This window comes from Nomascus leucogenys, chromosome 2 (assembly GCF_006542625.1).
Source record: "Nomascus leucogenys isolate Asia chromosome 2, Asia_NLE_v1, whole genome shotgun sequence".
Taxonomy (NCBI): Eukaryota; Metazoa; Chordata; class Mammalia; order Primates; family Hylobatidae; genus Nomascus; species Nomascus leucogenys.
This window is the reverse complement of record NC_044382.1, coordinates 69925488-69948197: the sequence shown is the minus strand read 5'-3', so window position 1 is coordinate 69948197 and position 22710 is coordinate 69925488. Positions and strand designations below refer to the sequence as shown.

Sequence of the window (22710 nt, the reverse complement as noted above, 5' to 3'; positions counted from 1 at the left end):
TTATAGCTATGAGGTCATGTCACTGCTAGAATAGGCCATGGAGCGAAGAGAAGGGTTTCATCCCCGTTGCTCAGGTGAGAAACTGAGTCCTGAGAAGCAGGTCACCTGCCAGAGCTCATGCAGATGGGACTGGAGACTCCAGGGTTGGGGCCCAGTCCTTAGCTGCCAGTTCAGTGCTGGCTGTACTCCCCAGTCTGTGGAGTATGGGGTTTGATGTCCCCATGTACCAGGCAGGGTTAGATCCTGGGAGCTGGGTAGTGCATAGCTGGATGTGCAGCCAGGTAGTGACAGGTCAGGGTGACCTGTGCTTCTGTGGGAGGTGCAGGCCCTGGGGAAGCTAATGAACAAGGCCAGACTGGGAAGGGACCAGGCAGCCTTCCTGGAAGAGGTGGCAGCTCAGGTTGGCCCTGAAGGGCGGGCAGGAGTTCTCCAGGCAGAAGGCGTTTGGAGGTGAGGAGGTGGGCGTGTTTTTAGATTGCCGGAGCTGGAGATAAAAGGGTGGGGCTTGTTTGGGGAACTGAAATCAGCCAAATCACGCAGCCACAGAGGAGGCCCGGGAAGCTCTAGAGGCATTTTTTGGCCAAGGGGTGAGCAGCGATCGGGCTTGGTGTTTTGGGGGGTCGTGGGTAGGTGTGGGAGGCCTGGTTTCGGGGGCCATGGGGCTCCTGTGGCGTGAGACTCCATCACAGTGACCTCCTGTGCCCAGTAGCTCCGTAAGGGCAGGGTTTGTGGAAGGAAGGAGTGAGTGACCGGGAATGGGGGCTTGGGCTCCAGGAACAGCCATGGCGAGGGCTCTCGAGCCCCTGTGTGGGTGCAGGTCCGGAAGCCGGGGCTGTGGTTGGTGGGGGAGGCCGGGTGGGGCTGCTTCCCCTGCAGAAGGGCTCTTCCGGGCTCTTGGCACGGTTTCACGAGGCAGTCCCCTCTGTGTCTCTCGTGCCCCCTAGGCCTGGATCGGGTTCTCAGGAAGCCTCGGGGAAGTGAGGGTCTTAGCACCTTGGTTTGGGGCTGGGCACTTTGCGAGCTGGTGTCATGGAGGCCAAACTGGGGGCCTCCGGGCCAGGTGGTGGCTTCAGGCTTGCCGTTGGGACAGGAGACCAGGCTAGGCAGTGACGCCTCACTGGGCTCCATGGGTGGCCCGCTGAGCTCTGGGTGGGAGAGGCCTCTCCCACTGACCTCTCTGTGACTGGTTTCTCTGCTGGTCTGAGTGGGAAGGGACCTCAGAGACCCTGGAGGCCTTTCCTGCCCTGGAGGAGTCAGGCCCAGAGAGGGTGAAGAATTGCCTGAGTCACACAGCTGGTGACAGGGAGAGCTGGGACTGTACCTTACATCACCTGACATTCAGCCCAGGGCTCTATTCCCTGCACTGTGGCAGATGGGGAAACTGAGGCAGGTGGGCCACTCCTCTGCATTCCACAGGAGAGGCAGGAAATTCGACAGGAGCCCTTTGCCGGGTTGGCACTTGGAGCTCTTTTCCTGCTTGCTTTTCCCCAGGGCAAGGTGCTTCCCAGCTGAAAACTGCCTAGGGAGGGCGCTGTTGAGACCATGAGCACCTGAGAGCCCCGGTCTTTCACTCGGGCCTCTCCTCTCACCTCCACTTGGGAGGCTAAGCTCAGGGTAGGTGTCCTGGCCCACAGGCAGGTGCACGGGCTGGTCCCCCCAGCACCTGCAACCTTCTTGTGCTCAGCTAGCCCAACCTGGGGTCAGGTGGAGGTGGGTAAGTGGAGCCCCCAGCATTAAAGAGCTTCACAGGCTGTCAATTAAGGGGAGGCTAGTGGGCTCTACAGGCCACAGCTGCCCAGGGAGCCTTCTTCGGGGAGGAGTTCCTAGGTGGGTCTCAGAGACTCCAAAGTCAGCATTTCCCAAAGGAGGTTCATTAGGGATTCAGTGCAAAAAGAGTCTCATTAACAAAAGGATGGGGAAACGTTCAGCTGTGTTTAATTCAGCAGGCTTCTTTCCCGCAGGACTTGTCAGAGCCTTTAATTTGCTAATGTGTATGGGGGATCTTTAAATGGGGAAGAGGAGAATGTTGAGCTCAGCACCACCTGTGACCAGAAACGGCTGTGGATGTGTGTGGCTGCGCATATGTAGCTTTTCACGTCCCTGCTTTTGGGCAGAATGCACCTCAGGAAATGCAGATAGAGAGTTAATCTGCACTGGGCCTTGGAGAGGGGCAGGCCTGGGTTGGAATCCTAGCTCCACTGTTTCCCAGCAGGTGGGCTTTGGGCTTGGAGGTTAAGGTCCCAGAGTCAGTTGCCCTGGCTAGAAATGGAGCGAGAGCACCCCCACCCACCACCCTACGGTAGTCAGGTGGACGGGCCTTATCCCAGCCCACTCATGGTTCTCTGCAGGTTCTCAGAGGAGACAGCCAGCCAGGTGGTTTTTGGCCCAGTTTGTCTCCCAGCTGGGCTCAGAGGTCGCAGAGCTTGTCTTGCGGCCTGGGTACTGTGCCGTCTCCTGCCAGCAAGCCTGGAAGGCTTGGGCCGAGGACCCGACTCTGCCTGGGATGTCACCTGTGAGCTCCCTCCAGCTCAGACCAACATCACCACCTCCCTCTGACCTGGCTTGGGTGGGACGGCCGCTCCCTTGAGGCCCAACTAGGCCCTACATGGAGGGGTCAGCCCACACTGCCACTCATGGCCCTGGAAAGCCGGCCTGAGTTGCTGACCAGTGTTCTCTCTACCTCCCAGAGGCTGGGCACTCACAGGCCAGAGTGGGGGGCGGGCCTCCTCACCCCCAGTGCTGCTGGCTCATGGCAGGGTTGAGGGGAGGGGACAGGTGCCGGGCCCTCTCACTTCTGCACCCCATGGCCCTTTCTGACAACTTGGTGGTGCATGCCATCTAGACTGGGGCGTTTTGTGCCAGGGGTGGCTCAGCACACTGCTTGCATCACCCCCAACTGAATCCTTTCAAAACCCTCTGGGGTAGGACTGTTATTCTCCTTTTGTTAAAATGAGGAAACTGAGGCACAGAGAGTCTGTCAGGTCATGTAATGTATTATTTCTTTTAATATTTAATTTATGAATGAGTGAGATGGAGTCTTGCTCTGTTTCTCAGGCTGGAGTGCGGTGGCACAATCATCGCTCGCTGCAGCCTTGACAACTCAGGAGGTCCTCCTGCCTCAGCCTCCCAAGTTGCTGGCTCTACAGGCACATACCACTGTGCCTGGCTTAGTTTTAAAATTTTTTTAGAGATAGCATCTCACTATGTTGCCCAGGCTGATCTCGAACTCTTGGTCTTAAGCAGTCCTCCCGCCTCGGCCTCCTGAATAGCTGATGTAACAGGCATGAGCCACTGTACCTGGCTAGGTCATGCAATTTAGGTGTGATGGACCTGGGATTCATTTTTCCTATTAGACATTTTTTTTTTAGTCACATAAGCAACACACTGACAATAAGAATGGAAACTGAAAATGAGAAGTGGGATTTATCCACTCTGTGAAATCAACAGTTTTGGTTTTTCTGTGTCCTGGTTCCATCCTTATTTGTTCCAGGCATTGCCGTGTGGATTTTTCACAGGATACACTGTGACATTAGTTTCAAGTGGCCTCAGGCTTTTTGACAGCTGCATAGCATTCCATTGTAAGGTTGTATCATACTTTATTTCACCAGTTCCTGACTGATAGGTATATTATTTTCAATCTTTTGTTATTACAAATAATGCTTCAATGACTAATCTTGTACTTATGTCATTTCATACTTGTGACAGTATTTGTACATTACTCAAAGTGGATTTGGTAGGTCAAAAAGCAAATATGTCCTTTAGTGACTTTGTTAGATATTATTAAACTACCTTCACTGGGGGTTGTACTGACTCACATTCTTGCCCAGGAGGGAATGTGAGTGCCTGTTTCCAACACAGACTTATGAGACTTATGAATTGCTTTGATCTTTGCCCATCAGATAGGTAAAAATGGTTTTCCATGGTAGTTTTGTTTTTGTTTTAAAGATGGGGATTTTGCTATGTTATCCAGGCTGGACTCAAACTTCTGGGCTCAAGTGATCCGCCTGCCTCAGCCTCCCAAGTAGCTGGGACTATAGGTGCATCCCATTGTGCCTGGCTACCATGGTAGGTTTTTTTGTTTTTTTTTTTGTTTGTTTGTTTGTTTTTGAGGTGGAGTCTTGCTCTGTCGCCCAGGCTGGAGTGCAGTGGCACAATCTCAGCTCACTGCAAGCTCCGCCTCCCAGGTTCACGCCATTATCCTGCCTCAGCCTCCCGAGTTGCTGGGACTACAGGCACCCGCCATCACACCCAGCTAATTTTTTGTATTTTTTAGTAGAGATGGGGTTTCACCGTGTTAGCCAGAATGGTCTCGATCTCCTGACCTCGTGATCCGCCCACCTCGGCCTCCCAAAGTGCTGGGATTACAGGCTTGAGCCACCGCGCCTGGCCTACCATGGTAGTTTTAATTTGTGTTTCATTACGAGTGTGGTCAGCTTCCTTCCAAATGCTGTGGGTTGGTTGTGGGTTTTTTTTTCTTTTTTCTTTGTTTGAGACAGAGCTTCACTTGTCGCCCAGGCTGGTTTATAGGCATGATCTTGGCTCACTGCAACCTCTGCCTCCCGAGTTCAAGCAATTCTCGTGCCCCAGCCTCTCAAGTAGCTGGGAGTATAAGCATGCACCTCCACACCTGGTTAGTTTTTGTATTTTTTAGTAGAAATGGGGTTTTACCATGTTGCTCAGGCTGGTCTCGAACTTCTGGCCTCATGTGATCCACCTGACTCAGCCTACCTAAGTGCCAAGATTACAGGCGTGAGCCACCATGCCTGGCCCTTCCAAATGTTTAACAGTCATTTAGATTGCCTTTTCTATGAACTTTCTCTTCCTAGTCTTCTCCCATTTTTCTATTGGGCTATTGGTCTTCTTTTTGATTTGTGGGAACTCTTTACATCTGAAGGAGACTAGCTCCTTGTGATATGAATCACAAATGTTCCCCTAATCTGTCACGTGTCTTTTGATTGTGCTTTTGGTAGTTTTTACCGTGTATATTTTGTTTTTTCATGTAACTGAATTTTTCAGTCTTTTCTTTACGGCTTTTGGGTTTTGTGTCAGGATAAAAAGGCCATATTCACTACAGCATTATATGAGAATTCTCCCATAGTTTCTTGCTGTCTTTGGAAATAATCCTGGTATAAGTCGTGAATCCAGCTTGCTTGCTGTCTTGTGGATGCTGCCTTTCTAAACAGAATACTAGCAGCCTAAGAGTTAAGACTCAAATGCATATCCTTCTTGTCCCCTTCAGGACAGTGGTTACTCTGGGTTGCATCTGTCCATGGGCCTGTGAAATGGATCTCTCTCTTTTTTTTTTTTTTTTTTGGCAGAGCCTCACTCTCACTCTGTTGCCCAGGCTGGAGTGCAGTGGTGCAATCCCATCTCACTGCAACCTCCGCCTCCCAAGTTCAAGTAATTCTCATGCCTCAGCCTCGCCAGTAGCTGGGACTATAGGCACACGCCACTACCTTGGGCTCATTTTTCTATTTTTAGTAGAGACGGGTTTCACCATGTTGGCCAGCCTGGTCTCGAACTCCTGGCCTCAAGCGACCTACCTGCCTCGGCCTCCCAAAGTGCTGGCATTACAGGTGTGAGCCACTGTGCCAGGTCTATGGAGCTCTTCTTGTACCTCCCAGCCCCATTCATGTCTTGCTGTCACTGCCGGACCCACTGTCAGGGTGGGGCCCTAGGCAATGTGGGAAGTCGGCCAGCACCCACTTGTCCTGGGCAGGACGAGCACCACGTGAGGTCCCCCATGGCCAGCTGGACTTCCCCTTTCTGTTCTTCCTTATCAAGGGAAAAGGGATTAGAAATCTGTTAAATGTGGGCGTGAAAGTGTTTCCCTTCTGAAGGGGGAAGCTAGTGAGGGCAGTGCTTAAAGAAACGAATCGCTAATTGAATTTCAAGCAAGAAAGAGGAAAAAGTAGGGCTATTTCTCCAACAGGGGAGCCTGGTTGATTGCTTAGTCAGTTGATAAACACTGTTGCCTGAACACCCACTGTGTGCAGAGCCCTAGCAGATACCCTGGTTGGGGCAGTGCTAAGAATTCTGCCTTCTGGGAGCTCATTTCTGAGCAGAATTTCCACTTGGTACCTGGCCTGGCGCCTGGTGCACAGCAGACATGAGTGCACATCTGCTGAAGGAATGCATGGACGAACTCTCCCTGGGCAGTCACTAACTAGCATTAGAATGGGCATGAGACATACTGGACCTGGATTCATTACCATTGGCAGCTGGAGCCTTGGGGGTACATTTTAAAGGGGAAATTGATCAGGGTAACGCTTAACCAAATGAATGAAGTGGAGGGGAGGATTTCAGGAACAAAGAACACTTTTTTTTTTTCTTTTTTTGTTGTGTCTCTGGCAGTTTCTGGTATCAAGATGATGCTGGCCTCATAGAATGAGTTAGGGAGGAGTCCCTCCTCCTCAATGTTTTTGAATAGTTTCTGTGGGAATGGTACCAGCTCTTCTTAGTACAACTGGTAGAATTCAGCTGTGAATCCATCAGGTCCTGGGCTTTTATTGGTAGGCTATTTATTACTAATTCAGTTTAGAAGCTCATTATTGGTCTGTTCAGGGAATCAGTTTCTTCCTGGCTCAGTCATGGGAGGATTGTGGGTCCAGGAATTTATCCATCTCTTAGGTTTTCTAGTTTTTGTGTGTAGAGGTGTTTGTAGTAGTTTCTGGTGGTTGTTTTTTATTTCTGTGGGGTCATTAGTAACATTCCTTTAGTCATTTCTAATTGTGTTTATTTGGCTCTTTTCTCTTTTCTTCTTTATTAGTTTAGCTAGTGGCCTATTTTGTTAATTTTTTCAAAAAACCAACTCCTGGATTCATTGATCTTTTGAATGGTTTTTTGTGTCTTGATTTTCTTCAGTTCAGCTCTGATTTTTGTCATTTCTTGTCTTCTGCTAGGCTTGGGGTTGATTTGTTTTTGCTTCTCTAGTTCTTTCAGTTGTTAAGTTAGGTTGTTAATTTGAGATCTTTCTAAGTTTTTGATGTGGGCATTTAGTGCTACGACTTTCCCTCTTAACACTACCCTAGCTGTGTCCCAAAGAATCAAAGAACAACTTTCCACCCATCCCTAGAAGTAGCTCTCTGGGGCCAGGTGAGAACATCAGCCTTTTCCCTCAGTTTTTCTCCAGTCCTTATCCTTTTCATTAACTGATTCAGCCTCCACCCCTAGCCCAGTCCCAACTAGGCCAGAGCTGGCCTCAGAGTTCTGACACAGCCCCTTCTTTGCAAGAGGGGAAACTAAGGCACAGGTCAGGCAAGAGACTTGTTCAGGGTCACAGAGCAGGTTGGTGGCTAAGCTGGGACTGGAATGCAGGTTTCTGGTCCCCAAGACTGATCAGCAGCCTGTGCCCTGGGAGTGGGAACAGAGTCAGCCTGGGGGTGCTTGGGGGCTGTGGAGGGGGAGCAGGGTTGGCTGGGGGCTCATGCCATTGGGGAATTTCAGCCTTTGCCCCTGCTCGGCAACTTTGCAGGCTATCATCAGGAGATGCGATGGGGGGGCCTGGGTGGGGGCCTGCCCACTCTGCACCTGCCTCTCCCTGGACCCCATGGTTGGGCTCTGACCTTGCAGGGCTTCCTCTGACACTAAGCGTGCCTTCTTGGCCATTTGCCAATTTGTCTTGCAAGCTTGGCCTGTTGGACATCATGACCTGTGCAGACAAGCTGGTTATCAGCACCCCCAGTTTACTGATGAGGAAACTGAGGCCAGAGTGTGCAGGCGACTGCCATTCACAGGCCATTGGTAGCAGAGCTGGGATTGGGTGCAGGCATCCTCCCAGAGGCTGAGCGTAGCTGGGAGAGGTGTGCTGTGGTGAGTAAGGCAGGTGTGGCAGGTGCAGCAGGTGCTTCCCGATCTTGAGGGAGGCCCTTTCTTTACCTGCCCTCATCCTTCGGCCATGGTGCCCTCCTCCCTCACCCATGCCACTCTGCGTGCTTCCCCACCCTGGGCCTGGCGCAGGATTCTGGCTGGCTAACCTGCTCAGCCATTCACGTCACAGGCATTTGCCAGGACCAGCTGCGGGACACACACACAGATCCCACCACAACAGTTTGGCAAGGCAGGGGCTGGGATGTTGGACCCACACTGGGAAGGCCTCTTGGTAGGGGAGGTGCCTAGAAGAGCAGGGCATGGGGGCCACAGGGTTCTGGGGACAGGGAGGGTCTGGGGAGGGCTGGGCTTGGGGGGATGGGACCTTGAATACCAGCAACAATGAATCCCTGGTTCCCACGAGGTTTCCTGGGGGCCTCTTTAGGTCAGGCTTGCGCGGGGCAGAGCAGGTGCTGGCTTCATGGAGCTCAGGGTCTCTTGAGAGAGTTCACATTAACATGAGATCCCCTTGGCAAATGAAAAATCTGCCTGAGACCCAGCCTCCCAGGGCAGCTGAGAGCTGGCAGGCCCGGGGGCGGGGGTCGCGGCGAGATGGAGCGTGCAGGTTGTCTGCAGCTGCGTGGCGTCCTAGGCAGGGTGTGGGCCCAGGGGCCTGAGCGGGGCCTCTTCCCTGGAGACTTCCATGCCCCCACCAACTCCAAGGTCCCCACTTCCCCTTTTTGAGGCCAACAGGGCCCCAAAGCAGCCCTGAGCCTGCTGAGGCTCGGCCGGAGGAAGCCAGGCTGTGGTTTCTGCCAACAGTGGCCGGGTGAGGAAGTGGGTGTCCTGTCTGCATCCGTGAAAGCTGGGGGTTTCTAGAACATACTCCCTACAAGGGCTGTGGTTGTGCTGGGGACACTGCCAGATCAGCTGGACTGGGGAAGGATTTCCCAAGCACCCAGGGACCTAGCCCTGCAGTTGCAGTACGGAGTCCCAGCCTCTTGCTTCCAGCAGCTCTTCTGGCTGGAGAACCTGGACCCAGCCAGCCAGTATTTGATGAGGAGACCACAGTCTTGCCTTAGTTGCAGGGAAGGGATAAGAGGGTGTGTGTGTGGTTGCTCAGGGGGCTTCCTGGAGGAGGAGGCCCTACTGGAGTTCGCTGGCCTGAACTTGCTCCTGCAAGGCAGAGGGAAGTAATTCGATGGGGTCCCCTGAGCTCCCCACCTCTTGGTCATAGCTCTGTCCTGGGCCTTGTTTGTGGGGAAGAGGTTGGTGTTTTGGGATATTATGGGATTTCTGGATACCAGCCCCATGAGGGAGATAGGGACCCTGGATATCCTGTGTTTAAATCCCAGCTTTTTTTTTTTTTTTTTTTTTTTTCCAGTCAGGGTTCTGCTCTATCACCCAGGCAGGAGTGCAGTGACATGATCATAATTCAGTGAATGCAGCCTTGACCTCCTGGGTTCAAGCAATTCTCCTGCCTCAGCCTCTCAAGTAGCTGGGACTACAAGTGTATGCCACCAAGCATGGCTAATAAAAAAAAAAAACAAACCACTTTTTATAGAGATGGGGTCTCATTATGTTGCCCAGGCTGGTCTCAAACTCCTGAACTCCTGGCCGGGGCTGGGCTCTGGAGCCTGGAAAGTGTGGTGGAGGGTTGAGCGGGGCTGTCCCCTCCAAGGCCCAGCTCCCTTCTGGAGGACTGGCTGTGTCTGCGGGGGCACACTGTCACCTCTGTGCTGACTGAGACCATTCCAGTTGACTCTGAACCCACTGAGGGACCATAGGTGCTTCTTAGACGCAACAAACTGGGTCCAGAAGCCCGACGTGGACTTTGAGACTCTTGGTTGCGAGTGACAGCAGCTCAAACTGGCTGAAGCTGAAAGGGGCATTGCTTGTCCCATGTGGTTAAATATCTAGAGGTTGCGTAAGCTTCAGGCACAGCTGGCTCCTGTGACCCCAGGAGGTGTTGCCAGGCCCCCGTCTTGTGCCAGTTCTCCATGTTGGTGTCAGTTTCAGGCGGGCTCTCTCCTTGTGGTGGCTCAGGTGTCTGCTGACAGTGCCAGGTCACCGACAAAAGAGAACACCTCTTTCCCTGGGTCAGCAGAAGTCCAAAGAGAGCCTTCACTGCCCAGGCCTGTGGCATTAGGGCTTGAGAGGGACTTTGCTGATTTGCCACACCGGGGTCATGTGGCCCCTGAACCAGGGTACTGAGGGTTGGGAGAGGGGACATTGCACAGCAGAAGCATGAAGCACCCTCCTCCCATCTGGACACCTTCCCCACAGGGGAGTCCCCTCCTCTTTATAATGGGGCTGCTCACCCTGCTTTACCACCGGGGTGGTCATGAGGTGAGAATAAGTAAGGGACCCCCTGGGACTGCAGACTCCTCAGGAAGAGGGGACTTGATACCTCTGCTCTTGGTGGCTTTGGAGTTCAGACAGGACTCGTGCAGTGTCGGTGAGGGAGTGACAGGGAGGCAGGGCTTGGCTTGAGCTAAGGGAGGACTCAGGGCCAGAAAAAGTGCCCAGTGACGGAGGAGACTGCCCTGAGAGGTGGTGAGCCCCCCATCATGGAGGTGTGCAAGCTAACAGCAGGGTCATTCAATCCAGGGGGACCTGGATTGGATATGTCTCAGACATGGCAGAAGGATTCCTTTATCCAGGGCCCTGTGGGGAGGCCCTCCCTGTTGCCAAGTGAGTCGAGGGCTGGTGGAAGAACTGGTGATTGGACAGGAGGCCTTGAAGACTTCCCAGGCAGGGGGTGCCTCTGGGTCTGGCTTTGGTGGGGTGGTTCCTAGGGAGGAGCTGACCTGGGGACATGCCACTGGTGGTGGGTTCCTGGGCCCCCTCTGGAGATGTGATCAGTGAGTTCATTCCCCCCAGGCCTCACGGTGCCCGGCTTGTTCCAGGAGCTGGCCAAGGTCCTTGGATGGGCCGAAGTCCTTGTGCCCATGCTGTCCACTGTCCACCTGCCCCTGCCTGCTGTTGCCCAGAAAGTGGCCTAATGAGTTCCTTGACAGGCATGTTTACCAGGCCTGTGTTCCCACGGGCCCTCGGGACCCTCTCAGCTGGTTCCTCCCTTTCCTCTTGGTGGCCCAGCCTGGCTTTGTGTGCCTGGAGTGGGTGTGTCCACACTCTCACGCTTGCACTTTCATGCGTGTGTCTGGCCGCCTCAGCTCTGGTCTGGGGGCTTTGCGGAGATGGAGCAGCTGTGGGGAGTGGCCTCAGCCCTCTGGTGTTTGGAGCTTCTCAGCCTGGCTGTCCTGGTGCACTGGTGTTTGGCAGCAGGCCAGGGGGCAGGCGGGGTTGCTGTTTATGTGCTGCGGCATCTGGCTCAGTCCCCCGGGATGTCAGTGGGGAAGCCTGGGCTGAGGAGCCCTGATTTGGGAGCTGGCAGACCCGGGTTTGCATCCCAGCCCATCTGTCCACCAGCTCCAGCAGTGTGATCTTAGGCAACCACTCTGCCTCTCTGGGCTCAGTTCTGCATCTGTGAAACAGTGGTGCCACCTTGGCCTTTGACGGTTGTGAAGATGAGAGTGAATGTGTGTGCAGGTGCCGGGGGTGACAGGAACTGCTGCTGTTATTACTGCAGAGGGCTATTTTGGGGTGGGGGGTGCTGAATTGAATGCATCTCAGGCAGGGACCTTATCTTGTTTGGCAACCCCCACAGCACAGGGTTGGATGTATATGGTTAGCACACAGTAAATACCTCTCGTGGAATACAGACTGATTAGTTTAGATTTAGAGGTTGTAAACTAATGGGCTGCAATCGTTGAAAAATTTGAAATCAGCTGCCAACATTTAAAAATCATCATTTCACATAGAAATCAGATTTGTAGCCTGTCTGAGCACTTTGGGCACTTTGACAGCTCTCGGCCACATCCCTGAAGGGTTGCCCCTCGTTGAACAGGTGCCAAGGCCTGTAGGCACCTGCCCAGGCACTGAAGGAGACAGGGCCCCCCAGCAAATGACCCCTTCCTCCTCCCCCAAATATGTGGTTTTACCATTTTGTTCCTGGTGTGTGGTGATGGAATAGGAACTTCCAGAGGAAATAGAGCCTGAGGTGGCTCCTGGAATTGAGCTGGCCCCAGGGATCTCATAGTAGCAGGTGCTGGTTGGGGGGCTTCCCTTAGACTTGGGGACCCTGGATATCCTGCTTTTTGCCTTTGAGGGCTGGAGGCTCGCCTGGCCACCTTCCCTCTGCTGGACCAGCTGTCCTTTGAAGCTTCCACTGGTGGCTGGCCATTTGTGCCCTGTGACTGCCCTGAGCCGTCCCGTGTCTCACAGCCTCCCTGCCCTCTGCCTCTGGCCCTGTCCTGGTTCCAATCTGAGACAGGCCTGGAGGACACTGGGGGCCTGGACCCTTGGTCCAGGGTTGCCCCCTTCACGCAAGGTTCCTGCTGGGAATATGGCAGCTGTCCCCAAGTCCCCATTGCTGTGTGAGGGATTGCACAGTTTTGGTAATTTTCCTTCCTTTGGAGACTGATGGGGATCCCTGGGGAGAGAGAGCCCAGACTAGCACACAGGAGATGTAAGGGCTAGCAGGCGTAGGTGTGATTCACAAGCCTTTTTGGAATCAATGAATATGCTAAGGAATGAATGGTGCTGGGGAAAGAAGGAACCCATATGGGCTGAGCATGGCAAGCGTGGGGTCAGCTCACAGTGTTGTCACAAAGGGGCCACTGTGTCCCTCTCTGAGACTGAGCTTCCTTTTCTGTGAAGCAAGGCTTGCAGACATCTGAAATTTGTGTCAGTGGGCTATTTAAAAAAATAAACAAGACTTTTGCTGGGTACAGTGGCTCATGCCTGAAATCTTAACACTTCGGAGGCTGAGGAGGGCAGATTGCTTGAGCCTAGGAGTTCAAGACTAGCCTGGGCAACATGGTGAAACCCCATCTCTACAAAAAATACATGGCCCACTGCAGCCTAAAGCCTCCCCAGGCTCAGGTAATTCTCCCACTTCAGCCTTCTGCATAGCTGAGGTCCCAGTTATGCAGGAGGCTGAGGTGGGAGGATTGCCTGAGCCCCGGGAGGTTGAGGCTGCAGCGGGTTATGATCACACCATTTCACTCCAGCCTGGGTGACAGAGTTAGACCCCATCTCAAAAAAAAAAAAAAAAAAAAAAAAGAAAGAAAATGCAGTTTTATGTGGCACTTACTGTAACACAGATGCAGGGGGCTACCCTGGCTGAAGCGGGCATGGGGGCCTGAGCCTATGCCCCCCCACCTTCCCTTCCCACTGGGGGCCTGATGCATGTCCCCAAATCTCAGGGCTCCTAGGATCACAGCTTGGAACCCTCTGTGCCTGGAGGCATGAGACTCACTGGAAAATGAAGTGAATGTGGTGTTTGCACCAGGACCATGGGGACAGAACAGAGCCTGGAAACAGACACCATCTGTGTGATCACCTGACTTATGACAGAGGTGGCTCCACTGAAATTCAGAGAGAGGATGGCTGGTTCACTGAATACTGCTGGGATAATTCAATATCCATGTGGAAAAAAGAAGTGAACCTTGATCGCTACCTCACACCATACCCAGAGTGAATCGAAATGGATCCAGAGACCTTTGTCTGAAAGCAAAACAGTGAAACATGCAGAGCAGAGCTGGCCTGTAGAAGCTTCTGTGATGATAGACATGCTCTGTTTATCTATGCTGTCCAGTACAGCAGCCGCCAGCTGCATGTGGCCATTGAGTATTTGATTTTTTTTTTTTTTTTTTTTTTGAGATGGAGTCTCACTCTGTTGCCTAGGCTGGATGCAATGGTATGATCTCAGCTCACTGTAACCTTTGCCTCCCAGGTTCAAGCCATTCTCCTGCCTCAGCTTTCCAAGTAGCTGGGATTACAGGCACACGCCACCATGTCCGGCTAATTTTTGTATTTTTAGTGGAGGGGGTGTTTTACCATGTGGGCCAGACTGGTCTCGAACTCCTGACCTCAGGTGATCCGCCTGCCTCGGCCTCTCAAAGTGCTGGGATTACAGGCATGAGCCACCATGCCTGGCTGGCTGTTGAGTATTTGAAATGTGGCTAGTGTGACTGAGGGACTGAATTTCTAATTTTATTTTAAATTAATTTAAATTTAATTTAAAATAGTGGCTGGGCATGGTGGCTCATGCCTGTAATCCCAGCACTTTGGGAGGCTGAGGCAGGAGGATTGCTTGAGCCCATGAGTTCGAAACCACCCTGGGCAGCAGGGGGAGACCCCATCTGTACAAAAGAAAATTTAAAAATTAGCTGCACACCTGTAGTCCCAGCTACTTAGGAGGCTGAGGTGGGAGAATCACTTGAGCCCAGGAGTTTGAGGCTGCAGTGAGCTATGATCGTGCCACTGCACTCCAGCCTGGGCAACAGAGTGAGACCCCGTCTTGAAAATAAAAAAGCAGCCACATGTGGCTAGTGGCTACTATCTTGGACAGTGCAGTTCTAGAAGACACAGGGGACTAGCTTTACGACAACAGGACATAAAAGTTAGGTTAGGGTTAAGATGGATAAATCAGACTCGGTGCTGTGAGGCCTGGGCCCCGCTCTCCCTGATGCCAGCCCTCCCCTGACTTGGCCCATTAGGTCAAGTTCCTGTCTGCTTCATCTCCGCAGAGCTGAGGAACTGCGTGTGGAGTCAGCCCAGTCTGGATGCGCAGAAGGATGCTGGCAGCACAGTGAGTGAGGCCTGGTGCCAGAGCTGTGCGGACCCTTCGTTGGCCATGGAGCAGCAGGCTCAGAGGCCCTCTCCCCAGCCCTGCTTGCCTGCCTTGGAGAGGACAGAGGCCTAGGCCCACGGGGGAGGGTGTTGGCCGACAGATGCCTTCCAGGCCCTGGGGCCTCCTTAACGGCCCCTTAACGACACGTGTGCCAAGGGTGGAGGATGCCAGCCAAGGGGCGCTACTTCCTCAACGAGGGCGAGGAGGGCCCTGACCAAGATGCGCTCTACGAGAAGTACCAGCTCACCAGCCAGCATGGGCCGCTGCTGCTCACGCTCCTGCTGGTGGCCGCCACTGCCTGCGTGGCCCTCATCATCATCGCCTTCAGTCAGGGGGTGAGTGAGGGCAGACCCTGGGCTTCACGTCTCAGCCCCAACCTTGGCCAAGCTGCTATCTTCTCTTAGCCTCAGTTTCCTCTTCTGTAAAATGCTATGCTTTTTTGTTTGTTTGCTTTGTTTTTGTTTTTTTTTTGAGACAGAGTCTCACTCTGTCACCCAGGCTGGAGTGCAGTGGCATGATCTCGGCTCACTGCAACCTCCGTCTCCTGGGCTCAAGCAATTCTGCCTCAGCCTCTTGAGTAGCTAAGACAACATTTGTGTGCCACCATGCCCAGCTAATTTTTGTATTTTTAGTAGAAACGGGCTTTCACCATGTTGACCAGGCTGGTCTTGAACTCCCGACCTCAGGTGATCCACCTGTCTCAGTCCCCCAAAGTGCTGGGATTATAGATGTGAGCCACCGTGCCCGGCCAATGCTATGTCTTTTACAGCACATTTAGACAGGTAGAAGACAAGTTTCTAATTAAAAAAAATTTTTTTTGAGACTGGGCCTTGCTGTGTTGCCCAGGTTGGCCTTGAACTCCTGGGTTCAAGTAATCATCCTGGCTCATCCTCCTGAGTAGCTGGGATTACAAGCATGCATGACTAACTTTAATTCAATTTTGAAGTCTGGAGTGGTTTTAGATATTACATTAACTTGTCCAGATAAACTACTCTCATTTTTCTCCATGATGAAATTTGATTCTACTGAAGACCTGGGTCAGGGATGGCCTGCGTATCACTGCCCTCATTTCCCGTACCCATGCAGACATCGTTAATCAATCCCTACACTCCACACTGAGCATGTCTACATTCTCAGAATCCTCCTTTTGTTTTTTTTGTTTGTTCGTTTGTTTGTTTTTGTAGAGACATGGCCTCGCTATGTTGCCCAGGCTGGTCTTGAACTCCTGGCCTCAAGCGATTCTCCTGTCTTGGCCTCTGAAAGTGTTGGGATTACAGGTGTGAACCACTGTGCTCAGCCTCAGAATCCTTTTTAACACAGCTCCCCAGGCTGGCACCACTCATGTCATTTCTGGCCCAGGCACTTGCCTTGGTACAGCCACTAGCTGTGTTCAGCTACTGAGCATTTAAAAAGTGGGTAATCTGACTGAGGAACTGCATTTTTCAAAAAAAGAGTTTCACTCTTGTTGCCCAGGCTGGAGTGCAATGGCACCATCTTGGCTCACTGCAGCCTCCACCTCCTGGGTTCAAGTGATTCTCCTGCCTCAGCCTCCTGCGTAGCTGGGATTACAGGTCCATGCCACCATGCCTGGCTAATTTTCGTATTTTTAGTAAAGACGGGGTTGGCCAGGCTGGTCTCGAATTCCTGACCTCAGCTGATCCACCTGCCTCGGCCTTCCAAAGTGCTGGGATTATAGGCATGAACCACCATGCCTGGCCCATTTTCTTTTTAGTGAATGTAAATTTGATTAGCCGAGTTCTAGAAGAACACTCGGAAACTCCAGGGTGTTTATGTGAGTGAAGTGGCCAGGACCTAGCAGCTGCCAGGCAGCCTGGATCCATGTGGCTACCAACCACAGGACGCTTGCTACTGTGTGCCAGCCCCCAGATCAGGCCTCTGCCCCCACGGACCTCCCGGAGGTCGTGCCCATCCCGTCCCGTCCCACCTCTGTGCTGTTGCCCCAGCTCCTCCTCTGTGGGATGACTTTTCCTGGTATCCCTCACCAGCTTCTGCTCACTCACTGAGGGCCAGGCGCAGTGTCCTCTTTGGGTGGCTTTCCAAGGCTCTGCCTGTGAATGAGTTCTGCCCTGTGCTTGTGGTATCACCTGCGGTTGTGCACAGAGCACCGTGGGAACCCAGAGAGGAAGAGGCAGATGCAGAGTGATGGCATCATGGGCGGGGCTGTGGGTGATGCTCTGGTTCCTGAGGTGACGGGAAGGGGGTGGTTGAGGCAGCCTTGGCAGAGGTGACAAAGAAAGGCCAGAAGGTGAGTGGGAACCAGGCGTGGGAGGGTGCATCCACACCCTTCATGTGGAGGAAGCTATAAGTGAGGCAGCTGGCCCGGCAGGCTTTCTGGAGGAGGTGGCTCTGCACTGGGGAAAGCCGAGGCATTTCTGTCTGTTTGCTCCACCCAGGACCCCTCCAGACACCAGGCCATTCTGGGCATGGCGTTCCTGGCACTGGCGGTGTTTGCGGCCCTCTCTGTGCTGATGTACGTCGAGTGTCTCCTGCGGCGCTGGCTCAGGGCCTTGGCGCTGCTCACCTGGGCCTGCTTGGTGGCGCTGGGCTACGTGCTGGTGTTCGACGCACGGACAAAGGCGGCCTGTGCGTGGGAGCAGGTAACAGGAACTCTGGACTCCCTGCCGGCTGCGCCCTCAGCAGCTCCCATCCCCGTGGTTGGTGGGCATGCCACAGGCCCTTCCTGCTACACGCTTGGCCGTGTGTCTAGGATGGCCCCAGGCTGGTTTTGTCCCTGTGAGTTCTCTGCATTGACAGGGCTAAGGTGGGGAGAGCATCCACTTGGATGCTGCAGCACTTTCGGGTGACTCCAGTTTGGTTGGAGATGACAAAACTTCAGCTCAAAGAGGCAAAAAGGCACAAACTGGTTCCTGTGTCAGGAAAGGCCGAGGGGTCAGTGCTGGGTTCCAGTGGGATAACTGGAACTGGGGCCTCTGGACAGCTTCGGCCCCGGGCACGCTGTCCGCAGATGGGGGCAGAGAAGTTCACAGTGGCTCCAGGCTGCCCACCCCAGCTGAGAGAGAGGGCCCTTTCTCAACCAGCTCAACCTGCAGGCTTGAGCCACAATGGCCTGGCTGTGGTCATGGGCCCAGTCCTGGATTGTCACTGTCACCAAGCGGTAGCACACTCTGACCAGTGGGCCTGGGTCCTATGACAGCTCCTGTGGCTGGGGTGGGGTGGGGTGAGGCCCAAGGAAACCATGTGGACTGAAGGGGAGGGAGAGGGCAGCACTCCCAGAGGGGTGGATGCAGGACCAGCCCGTGGGGATGGTGGGCAGCTCTGGGGGTGGAGCGAGGGCGGGTGGGGCCGCATTGCTGGAGGCAGCTGGTGAGAGGGTGCCTCAGCCTCCCGGTAATCATTCCTGCCGAGCAAGAGCCACGTGGCAGGGGCACCAGGTGCGGGCTCCCTGGATCACGCGGGGCATGGAGCCTCCCACCTAGGGTGGCCACAGGCAGTGGATCAGCACAAGAAACCATAAACCTTGTGGCCGGGCCCACCCTAGAAACACATTCTGGCTTTTCTTGTTCCCTTGTATGTCTGCCCACGCAGGGGGTGGCGAGGGATCCAACCTAAGGACACGCGCCGGGTGGGCTGGTGTGGTGCAGGGTTCTGGGGGCTGTAGGGCCTGGGGCAGCATCTCGGGGCACGGGGCTCACCAGGCTGCATCCACAGGTGCCCTTCTTCCTGTTCATCATCTTCGTGGTGTACACGCTGCTGCCCTTCAGCATGCGGGGCGCTGTTGCCGTTGGGGCCATCTCCACTGCCTCCCACCTCCTGGTGCTCGGTGCTTTGATGGGAGGCTTCACGACACCCAGTGTCCGGGTGGGGCTGCAGGTGAGGGACGGGCTAAGGCCCCTGGGGGAGGTTTTGTGGTCTGGGTCTAAGGGCAGATGGGGGGCCCCCTCTGGGTGAGTCAGACCCAAAGGCCCTGGAGCCGTGTTTGCAGACAGCCTGCTCCAAGGCTGGGCCCTCTCTGAGTCTGCTCGGAAGCTGGGCTCCAGGCGTGGCCCTGCCCTCTGGCCTTTGCTTTGCTGGCCTAGGGCTCCCCTGTGGCTCAGCCCTCAGGGTTGTGACCTCAGGCCTTGCCTCCCGGTTCAGGGACACTGTCGTGGGGTGAGTCCCGTTGCCAAAGTTTCCCCTCGCAGGCCCTGCCTGTCCTGATGGGGCTTGGGGGAGTATCCCAGGACGCTGCCTTGTGTCTTTGTGTTGAATGAGTGAATCTTCTGTTCATAATTATTGGGGGTTTAGAGATATGTTTTCCTCCTGACCAGGCCTGGTGTCCTCTCCGGGCAGAGGCTGGCCCTCTGCACAGCCAGCTGGGCGCTGTGCCCTCTGGGACTGCCCTTAGCACACATGCCCCTCGGGCCCTGGGCTCTGTGACGTGGTCTCTTCTGCCTCCCTGGGTGTCCTGGTCTTGCAGTCCTAGTGACTCACTAGGAGGCTAGCTCCGGTCTGGGCCTCAGTTTCCCTGTCTGCCCCAGGAAGAGTGCTATTCTCAGTGGGTTGGAGGTCAGGGAGTGGGAAGAGGTGCCATCACTAGTCCGCCTAAGGGTCTGGTGCCCCGGGAGGCATGGGCCAGGCCACATATTGAGCCCCACCCCGGTCTACCCGCAGCTGCTGGCCAACGCAGTCATCTTCCTGTGCGGGAACCTGACAGGCGCCTTCCACAAGCACCAAATGCAGGATGCGTCCCGTGACCTCTTCACCTACACTGTGAAGTGCATCCAGATCCGCCGGAAGCTGCGCATCGAGAAGCGCCAGCAGGTGGGACCCGGCCCCCACTCCTCACCCTGTATACCCCTGTCCTCTTCCTCTTTCTGTTGGACATGAGACACTCATGCTGCCATGTGCATGAGGTGCATGGCCAGACACCCATGCAGGTCTCACCTCGATGAGTCCTGGGCTCCAGCAGGGTAACCATAGCCTGTTGACCTTTGACTTTGCCTTCCTCTGTGTGGTTTCAGTCCTGGGCATGCCGTCCCCAGGTGGCGGCAGAGAAGGCCGTAGTGGCTCCAGGCTGCTCACCCATCAGCTTAGCCTCCCCAGCTGAAAGAGCCCTTTCTTAGTCAGGCTGAGTCCCGGGGGCTGCTGGGTACATGGGAGGTAGATGCCCAGTTGGGCTGGTGGAGGACAAGAGCAGAGATGGGGACATTGTGGGCAGGGCAGGCAGGCAGGGAGGGTGGGGGCCAGGGAGGCCAGGTCTGGGCCCTGATGCTACCCTGCCTGTCCCCCGCCGGTCCCTCTGCTGGTCGCTTTGCCGGTCCCTCTGCTGGTCTGCCCACCCGCTCCCAGGAGAACCTGCTGCTGTCAGTGCTTCCGGCCCACATCTCCATGGGCATGAAGCTGGCCATCATCGAACGGCTCAAGGAGCATGGCGACCGCCGCTGCATGCCCGACAACAACTTCCACAGCCTCTATGTCAAGAGGCACCAGAACGTCAGGTGGGCAGTGAAACGTATGATGAGCATATCCCGGGGACTGGGTCCACCGTTCCGCCGGCCCCCAGGCAGCCTCCCCGCCCTACCTGGAGGCTCAGACTCCTGCCCATATAGGGATTGGGAGAGGGCGCCATGGTTCCAGGCCCTTCCTGGGCCTCAGAACCACCACTCGTGGGCAGGATCAGATCAGGACTCTTAAATTAGAGAATTTAGATTGGTATTGAAAGATCTAGCACCCCCCAAAACTGTAAAACTGTGTGAGCAAACAGCTTTTGTGAAGGAAGGGGTCCTTTCAGATGCTTCTCAAGGGAGCACAGGACCCCCAGAATGAGGTAAAGCCCCCCGGCCTTGGTGCCCAAGAGTGCCCCAGTTCTGACACCTGTCTTTGGCTGGTTTGCAGGGAACCACAAAGCTTTACTTGAATGCACTGACCTGAGTTTGTCAAGTGTAGTTGTGGGTGCTGGGTGCCGTTGAGTGTAGATGTGGGTCCCGGGAAACCCCCTGGGTCCTCTGCCTGCAGTGCCAGCATTACATCCAAGGCTGCCTTTTCTCTGGGCTGTGGATGGTCCATGAGCTTACGGACTTTGGAGCAGGGAGTCCTGGTGCAGATGCCAGCTCTTGGCTTCCCAGCAAGTCTCAATGTCCTGGAGCCTCAGTTTGTGCATCTGTAGAACGGGAGTTCTGCAAGGGCTGTGTGAGGACTCAATGCCTGTAAAGCGCTGGGCGTGGAGGTTGGCTTGAGGGAGCATGGAGCCGCCTCTCACCAGGGAGTTCTGAAGTCTGTGCTGTGGTGAACATTGGATGGGAAAGAGGAAGGCTCTGGGCTGCCTGCAGAAGTGCCCTTCGGCTGTCTGCAGTGATAGGGCCTGGGGTGGGCCCGAGGGCTCCTGCAGGCTCTGAACTTTGCTCCCTTCTGCTTTAACGTGAAGCCCCTGGAACTTTAATCTGTCTCTATGGCTGGGTGCGACTCTCCCATCCCTATGGAGGCTGAGGAAGGACAGGGGTGAATGGGCTCAGGCCTGGCAGGCTCCTGGGGCTCCAGACAGTCCTCTGTGCTCCTGCTGCTGCTGTCCAGGAGCCTGGCTCTGACACTCCCTCCCACCCCGCCCCATCCCCAGCATCCTCTATGCGGACATCGTGGGCTTCACGCAGCTGGCCAGTGACTGTTCCCCCAAGGAGTTGGTGGTGGTGCTGAATGAGCTCTTTGGCAAGTTCGACCAGATCGCCAAGGTGAGCCTGCCGGCCTGCACTGGGCAAAGCCAGGCCCCTCCCCTGCCTATTACATCCCCAGGGGTGTCCTGTGTCCAGCGCCCTGCTGGAATTGGGATGGGGAGGTGTGGCTGAATTTTAGCATCCAGCCAGCAAACACAAGCACCCCATGGTAAAGGTGGGGGTGAGTGGTGGCCATGGCAGCCAGGATCCTGTGCCCCCAGAGTGAGAGGCCAGTGGGGAGACTGACAGTGCACACTGGGCAATAGACTGGGGCTCTGGGGCTCAGATGGGGGCCCAGGAGGAGGAGATGGCTCCATCCTCACTGGCAAGGCCAGCAGCCTCCACTCACCTGTAGCTCAGGAGGACTGTGGAATGCCCAGCCTCACCCAGAAGCTGCTTTTCACAAGATCTGAGGTGAATCATGTGCACATTAAACTTTTATGTGTTGTTTGTTTGTTTTTGTGAGATGGAGTCTCACTCTGTCGTGAAGGCTGGAGTGCAGTGGTGCCATCACTGCTCACTGCAGCCTCGACCTCCCAGCCTCAAGTGATTCTCATGCCTCAGCCTCCTGAGTAGCTAGGACTACAAGCATATGCCACCAGGCCTGGCTAATTTTTTGTATTCTTTTTTTTGTAGCAATGGGCTTTTGCCATGTAGGCCAGGCTGGTCTCAAACTCCTGACCTCAAGTGATCATCCCCTCTTGGCCTCCCAAGTGCTGGGATTACAGCCGTGAGCCACCACTCCTGGCCCACCTTTAGTTTGAGATACTTGAAAAAATATCTGAGGAGGAAAGGGAACAGTGTTCTTAGCAGGGGGAACAGCATAGACAAAGCCTGGAGTAGAAAGAAAGCCCCGTGTGTCCATGGGGTGAACATGCTCAGTGTGCATGGAACAAGGTGTGAGGGGGACAAGGGCACAGGGTCTGACATGCAAGGACATGACGGCCGAGGCGAGGACCAGGCTGCTGAGGAGCTCGACAGGTGCCAGGCAGGGAGGGGGTCAGGCAAGCAACACTTCCATTAATGGACCAAATGGTCCTGAGAGCAGGTGAGTGCCAGGCCCTGAGCCTGGGTGGGGCCTTGGGCCTACATGCTATGTGCTTTGAAGAGAAGTGTGGGGGCCAGGAAGCCTGGGGAGCACCTAGCCCAGCCTCAGGTGATCAGAGCAGGCTTCCTGGAAGTGGTGGCCATTAAATAGAGACTGAAGTGTAAGATTTAAGGTGGTGGCTCCCTATCCTGGCTGTACATGCGAATCACATGGAAAGCTTAAATAAAACATCAGTGCCCATGTCCACACCCATCAGAGTTTTGTTTTGTTTTTGAGACAGAGTCTTGCTCTGTCACCTAGGGTGAAGTGCAATGGCATAATCACGGCTCACGGCAGCCTCAACCTCCCTGGGCTTAGGTGTCCTCCCACTTCAGCCTCCCGAGTAGCTGTGACTACAGGTGTGCACCACAACCTCAGGCTAATTTTTTTGTATTTTGTGGAGATGGGGTTTTGCTACGTTGTACAGGCTAGTATTGAATTCCTAC

General features: G+C 54.6%; 1 protein-coding gene across 1 annotated transcript in view; it reads left to right on the top strand.

Annotated features, from left to right (window-relative positions):
• Positions 1 to 535: 535 nt before the first annotated feature.
• ADCY7 (adenylate cyclase 7) overlaps positions 536 to 22710 on the top strand; it is a 44667-nt gene continuing 22492 nt past the window's right edge. Inside the window, exons 1-7 of the mRNA XM_030797244.1 lie at positions 536 to 587; positions 14406 to 14844; positions 16924 to 17127; positions 18200 to 18361; positions 19142 to 19291; positions 19820 to 19968; positions 21084 to 21195. Coding sequence (XP_030653104.1) covers positions 14674 to 14844; positions 16924 to 17127; positions 18200 to 18361; positions 19142 to 19291; positions 19820 to 19968; positions 21084 to 21195 — 948 coding nt within the window. The 5' untranslated portion in view covers positions 536 to 587; positions 14406 to 14673. The remainder of the gene's footprint in view (positions 588 to 14405; positions 14845 to 16923; positions 17128 to 18199; positions 18362 to 19141; positions 19292 to 19819; positions 19969 to 21083; positions 21196 to 22710) is intronic.